General features: G+C 45.1%; 1 protein-coding gene across 1 annotated transcript in view; it reads right to left on the reverse strand.

Annotated features, from left to right (window-relative positions):
* Positions 1-5,981, reverse strand: part of ASXL3 (ASXL transcriptional regulator 3) — an 83,942-nt gene extending 77,961 nt beyond the window's left edge. Inside the window, exon 1 of the mRNA XM_072151998.1 lies at positions 5,648-5,981. Within this exon, the coding sequence (XP_072008099.1) occupies positions 5,648-5,701 (54 nt within the window). The 5' untranslated portion in view covers positions 5,702-5,981. The remainder of the gene's footprint in view (positions 1-5,647) is intronic.
* Between the last annotated feature and the right edge of the window lie 715 nt (positions 5,982-6,696).

Consider the following 6,696-nt stretch of genomic DNA (forward strand, 5'->3'; position numbering starts at 1 on the left):
CGAGGCACAGCCACCAGCTCTACCACTGGAATTGAGTCTTTTTACATAATTGTATTCTGGAAGAGACTGAAATATCAAAGAAAAAAACTAATAAAAAAAAGATATAAAAATTTTTGGTTATTTAAGTTTTGTTCACATAAGGCTAATATTTTAGAGAAAGTTTCATACATCTAATTAGGTGACACGTCAGATAAATGCATGGGTGTCTCCTCTTATAAGAGTATGTTCACACATATTACTTGCAGAATGGCACTGCAATGTATGGGATTTATGATACTCTGATGCTCACTTTTACCCTATTTCCGTACCGTATGTCATTTAATGCTGTCATGGTGACATTCATTTGTACTCTGTTGTACTAAGTGGAGCAGCAATTAGGACATGCCCGCTGCCGCTCCATTCATTGTCTATGGCACTGATGCTAGTAGCAGACTACAGAGCTCTTCTATCCATGTCAGCGTCATAGAGACAAATAGAGCAGCAGGCGCATGTGCAACTTGCTGTTTTGTTCATTTGGAGTAACCCCTGTTCTCGTGATTTTTGGGGGTGTCGCCACTGGAACCTGTGCCAATAAGCAAGTTATTCCCAAATTCAAAGGGAAAAACTTGAAATTTTACATTAGAGGCTAAGCAACACCTGTGGGTAGTTAGGGCACCTACACGCACAGCTACGTCCTGGTACTCACCCGGGCACCACCACCCCCTGAGCAAGACACATCGGCTGCCAATCACTGTTAGATCTAACAGGAACTTACTGCAAAGACCCCCAGGGTCCAATGAAATAGCCCAGAGGCTAATATATGGCTTTATGAATTTAGGAACATCCTTTTAATATTTAAAGGGAACCTGTCACCAGGAGACCCATTTTTAGCACTCCCCATCTGCTGTGTGACTAGGCAGTTGCCTTTTGGGAGGAGCTGGAAAGGAGCAGCCCCCCCCCTCTTGGGAAACATGTGACCATTTCAAATATATGAATAACTCCCCTCACTCGGGATTGGCTGTAGAGGAGCAGGGGGCATCGCTAAGCCCAGTGATGGGTGTTTTCATATATTTGAAAAGGTCACATAGAGAAGCTGTTCCCCAAGGTGGGGGGGGGGACTGCTACTTTCCAGCCCCTCCCATTTGGCAACTGCCTAGTCACACAGCAGATGCTAATGAAAGGTACAATATAGCATATCTTTTTTTCTGTAAAACCAATTTTTAATACAAAAACACTTTGGCAGTGTATGTACTATGCTCTGTGGGGACTGGGGGAGTGCTAAAAATGGGTCTCCTGGTGACAGGTTCCCTTTAATCTCAGAGTAAATAAATACAAAATGTGTTCAGATAAAAAGAGAAAACAGTCACTGTGCACCAACATGTTCTGAAACAATTACTCTCAAGTTATTCCGTAAAAGAATATTCTATTAAGACGCAGCAGAAGAAAATCCAACTCATAAAAAGGTCTATGTACAAGAAGATTATCTGGAAAAGCTTTTCACACTGACATTTAGATTCTGTCATGGCCCCCAGCACCCACACAATGCGCCTCCACAAAAAGAACATTTTCTATATTGTTCTCTAGAGCCTCAAATGAAGACGTCCCACTCCATGTCCTATAAAGATGTCCTTACCGCAGCCTGGACACATCTCTTCCTGGTCTACTAGCAACGCGGCCTAAACCTTGTACTGCCAACATCCCAATATAAGGTTAATACCAAATCTATACTAGTTATAAGCAGCACAGGTGGTCTCCAAAGTTTATGAGAGCTCTGGATATAGTCAGTAGCCTGCTCAGACAAGTTTTTGAAAAATCGTGAATGGATATGGCAAAAATTTGTCACTTGTCCATGACCATGAGGGAACCATAATGATGTAAGGGGTCGTTACAGTCAAATGGGAAAGTATATCATTATATGGGCAGAGTGGTGTCTTAGTGGTTAGCATTACAGCCTTGCAGCGCTGGGGACCTGGGTTCAAGTGTTTTTGTGGTTTTCCTCTGGGTCCTCCGGTTTCCTCCCACACTCCAAAACAAACCCAGCTGCCCTCCAAACTTGTCATGATGTACTTGGACTACAGGACATCAATAAACCAAGAGAAGACATCCATGCATGACCCTTTCAGTCCTGGGACTTTTTTTATTAATCATTACCACCATACTGCTCAAATTTCCCAGAATATAGATGATCATCATTACCTCATCATGGACTTTGCTTTGTATAAAAAGGTTGTTGTCAGAGCGTGGGACTAAAACCCCATGACAGATTCCCTTTAAATACCTGAAGTATTAATATTACTTTGGGGTCCCTTCCTCACAATTTTCCCATACGAGAACTGTCCTAATCTACATCAGACTGTACTCGTACAGGCAAGACAATGGCTGCATGTACTGCGCTGCATGGCTCACCCATTGGAGTAAATGATTATGTGAATGTGATGACGCTCAGTTGTCACCCTAGTATGGTCAGTTTTTCACGCAGGACTTGCTAGAAGATGCTGAACGAAAGGGAATAGTAGCTCAGATAAGTGATGTGAAAATCTGGCAACTCAGATGACAGATACTCTGGATGGAGTCGGACTGATATCTGATCAAAAGGGCATCAAATTGGACAATTTTCACTGGAACCTTGTTGGTGGGCATCTGCTGTAAGGTATGCCCATCAAGAGGTCTGTGCATTATACATACACAGGTAGATATATAACTATTTATCTACTTATGCTGCCAACATTCTCCCCTACCTTCTGCGTGTGATAGGTTTCTCCCAGTCAGCTCTTACAAGCAGAAGGCAGCGGGCAAGGGTGAAGTTTCATAATACAAACTTTAGTATACTTCAGTTTTATTTCCAGTTGCATTGCATACTTATTTTTTTTTTTATACACAGCCATACACTGCAGGAAACCGCAGGAACCCACCCATTAGTACACGTACGTCCCATTGTAATAATTATGTCCACATCTGCTCTGATGTGGACCCAACAGACAAAAGCACCTTTCAGACAAAGGTATGCCAAGCCTGGGATGGTACCTGGCCGTAGCATACTGCCAGCTGAAGAAGGGGAGCGCTCCTCGCCCTTCCCCTCTTCATAGGGAGCCATGCAGCTGGCCGTATGTGCTTTTTGCCGGCACAGTCCAGTGGGTGATACGACCAATTAATTGGATGGCAGAATTGCCCATTCAAGTAAATGTGGCTGTGTGCCATCCGTACCAAAATGTTATGAGTAGCACACAGACGAAAAAAACGTTTGTCTGACAGAGGCCTAACGCATCACGCAGACAACCATTTATTTCATCAGTGACCTGGCCGCATGACTTACATTATACAGAGCACCGGCCTTGCTGCAAATTATAGAGCAGGTCCTAATTCTGCCAGTTTTAGGCACATAGTGGTGCGCACTTAGCCTTATAATGGGCCGGGTAGGTGTCCTATGTTTTCTAAGGAAATATTGTGCATCTCCAGGATCGTATCCAAAGCAGAAGTAACATAAGGTGCCACAATTGATTTTCCATGCAGAATTGATATGGAAAATCTGCGGCTCTGAAATCTATGTGACTTCCGAACTTCCATCTTCCCATTGTAGAATATTTCAGCACTGAAATTTGCATCGGCTTCAGTTTTGTGACATTTGTGTGCAGGTCACTGCTGAGGCCCATGAGTGGCTTAAGCAGCGACTTGCCCTTCAATGTCACCACCTCTGACCCACTGTCTGCACTAGAATGGAAAGACCATGAAAGGTGAACGCATGGCAAGATGTCCTGCAGATCCATTTATTAGAATAGGAGCATCAGAAAGAAGTCCGATACAACCTGGATAACACAAAGGGCAGTTTCAGGCATAGACTCTGCAGTGTCCTTTTTCACAGACCAACCACAAAGCAGAGGATAGGACTACAGTCATGTAAAATACACAGTCTCTACTTCTTGGTGTTAAGATTACATTTCATTACCGCTGTTTAGTGGAGAAGCACAGACTCCTTGTATCATATCATTATGGCGAGCCCAGTCCCATGCACTGTGGATGTTCCAAGAAAAATGACGCTGTGCAGTTACATTAGTATTAGGAAAACATTAGTATTTCACTGATAAACAAGTTTTCTATCATCTGTGTATGGTGAAAGTACCTACAAGTGCTGACCTCACAGTAGAGGAAAACTGACTTTGGTGCTTTAAATACAGAGTTACTGGCCTTATACGTGGTGGAGATTGGGTGAAGACGAAGGTCAGGTATGTTGAAATTAAACATGTCCAACGCTTTTGTGGATCTGGAGATCCAGACTGATAGCTGTCAGCTGGGAACATGTGATGCGTGTGGCCAACCTAAGACCACATTCACACTCTTCATTTCAATTACATGTTGTTCATGTTAAGGCTATAGTGAAATTCTACGCAGGCAGGAACAGACGCACAATTGGCCCTGCCGGAGCATCCGCTGCGTCCTGATGAATCTGTTGCGGCAGAGGGGAAGAACATACATGACGCTTAGCAATAGTGTAAAAGAAATGTGTGTTTTTCATGTTAACAATACAAAACACGTGGTGCTTGTTCCCGACTGCATGCGTTTCAGTGATTAGAGTGTGAGCCCCATTGGGGACAGGGACCGATTTGGCAAGCTCTTTGCAGCGCTATGGAATCTGTGTGCGCTATATAAATAAAGAATTCTTATTAAATGTGATCGGGCCAAGCTCCCGCCTAATGCCTATGAACTGAAATTGAAAACACTATTCAAATGCAGCGTGTGACCACGGCCTCCAGTAAATGGTATAAAGCCGACAAGACAATGTCAGAAAAAAAACTGTGGATATGAGTTACATGGGAATAAGGATTCTACAGATGAGAGTGCCGCAACATTGTACAGTCTCTCCTCCGACTAAGGACCCGTCTCACATCATGTATTACACTCAGTCATTGACCACTATTACCCAGCATGTAATAACTGGGTGCACCTGCCGCTTTCTGCAATGATACAGTGGGGAAGTTGGCACAGGAAAGAGACGGTGCAGATCTGAGACCCTAGTAGACCAGTACCATGTGTTGCTCATACATGACCACTGAGGTCCAGGCTTGTTGTGCTGCAGCACTTTGTGATCACTTCATACAAATGCATGATAGCATCGCTTCCACTATGACGCTTAGGAGCGCACTCCTACACACTGCACTGATGTATCCTCCTACTACCTACACGTTATACCTTATGCTTTCTAAGAACACGTATACAAGGGAAAGACATTTCCAGGATGATTCCCATGTGGAAACCATATGAGAACCCTGAATGTTATCCCTATATCCGCCTGGCCATGACGGCTTTCTGTATGATCGCTGCAGCCATGGCACAACACCAGCTCTTCATACAGGGAGAGGAGAATGGACACTATAGATCTGTATGGGATTATGCACCATGACCTCAGCATATATCCAGAATATTCCTCCATACACAGTATGACTATATATACTGTACTGTATAGTAGAATTACTGTATAGTAGCACATGATAGGACAGCAGGGCGGCCTCTGACATGTTACACAGGACCCTGTCACCACCAGGGCCACTGCTGCTCTGGGCACACACAGCTGCAGTATGAATGGAGGCCGGTGCATGTGAGTGCAGCCATAAACTCTGACAACAACAAAGCCCCTGCTGCGGCCGTGGAGGAGGGGGGCAGCACGGGCACCTACCAGGCGGGCAGCCTCGGCCCAGGTGCGGTCCTTCTTCTTCCTCTTGTCTTTCATGTTGGCATCTCATTGATGGTTCTTATGACGTGGGGGATCCACGGGCACGGAGCGGGGGAGACAATGGCTCGGCGGCGGCACGGCTCAGCTGACAGCTCTGGGACGCTCCCGTTCCCCCTCACAACAATACACAGTGACGTCACGGCGAATGGCGACCCGGTGCTCTCGCGAGGGATTGCGGCTGCGGCGGCGGTAGCGTCCAAAACTCGCGAGCTCTGGCTCCGCAGCGCAGCCTGGAATTCCAGTGAGCGGGGCCGGGGTTTCCCTGTCTCCTCCCCCTCCTCCTGCTGCTGCTCCTTCCTCCCTCCCCGGGCACGCGCACACGCGCGCCCCCGCCGCCACTTAGAGGGGGCTTCCACTTCTCTTACTGGTGACCTGTCCTGATCCGTGCACTGCTGAATACTTGGATAATCCCAGGATTAGGGTCATGTACGGTATCCATGTTCATAAGCAGCAGCTATAAAACGTGGAGAGAGGGGGCCAGATTTATCACCATTGACATTTGTGGAATTTGACTGGAACCCAATCACACAGGCAAATCAGAAAAGAAATTGCAGCTTATAGTTTTATCTGTATAACAGATCATTAATTTCCCATGCTGGAAACAATTCCAAATATGGTAATATTGACAAAAAATAATAAAAAAATAGTTTTTACAGCTTTCACTGTGCACTCAAAATTACTCCTCTCCTTTATTCTTCGGTTTGGTAGGTGAATCCGCAATAATGGCAATTATCTTCGCCTTTACTCCACTTCCACACCAAGTTGGCGTGAAGGGGGACACGACTCCTGCCTTCGCACTAGCTATAGCCTAAAATAGACTCGCTATAGGTGTAAAAAAAAATGGTGATCATTTTATAAAGCTTCCATCACCAGATATTCCATTATTCTTACTTCTAATGTGGTAGTTTCATCCATTCCTAATAATTTAATACATAGCAGCTCCGTGTCTCAATCCTCCGCTGTTATGAGATGCCATCTCTCCAACAAGTCCA

The sequence above is a fragment of the Engystomops pustulosus genome, chromosome 5 (genome assembly GCF_040894005.1).
Source record: "Engystomops pustulosus chromosome 5, aEngPut4.maternal, whole genome shotgun sequence".
Lineage (NCBI taxonomy): Eukaryota > Metazoa > Chordata > Amphibia > Anura > Leptodactylidae > Engystomops > Engystomops pustulosus.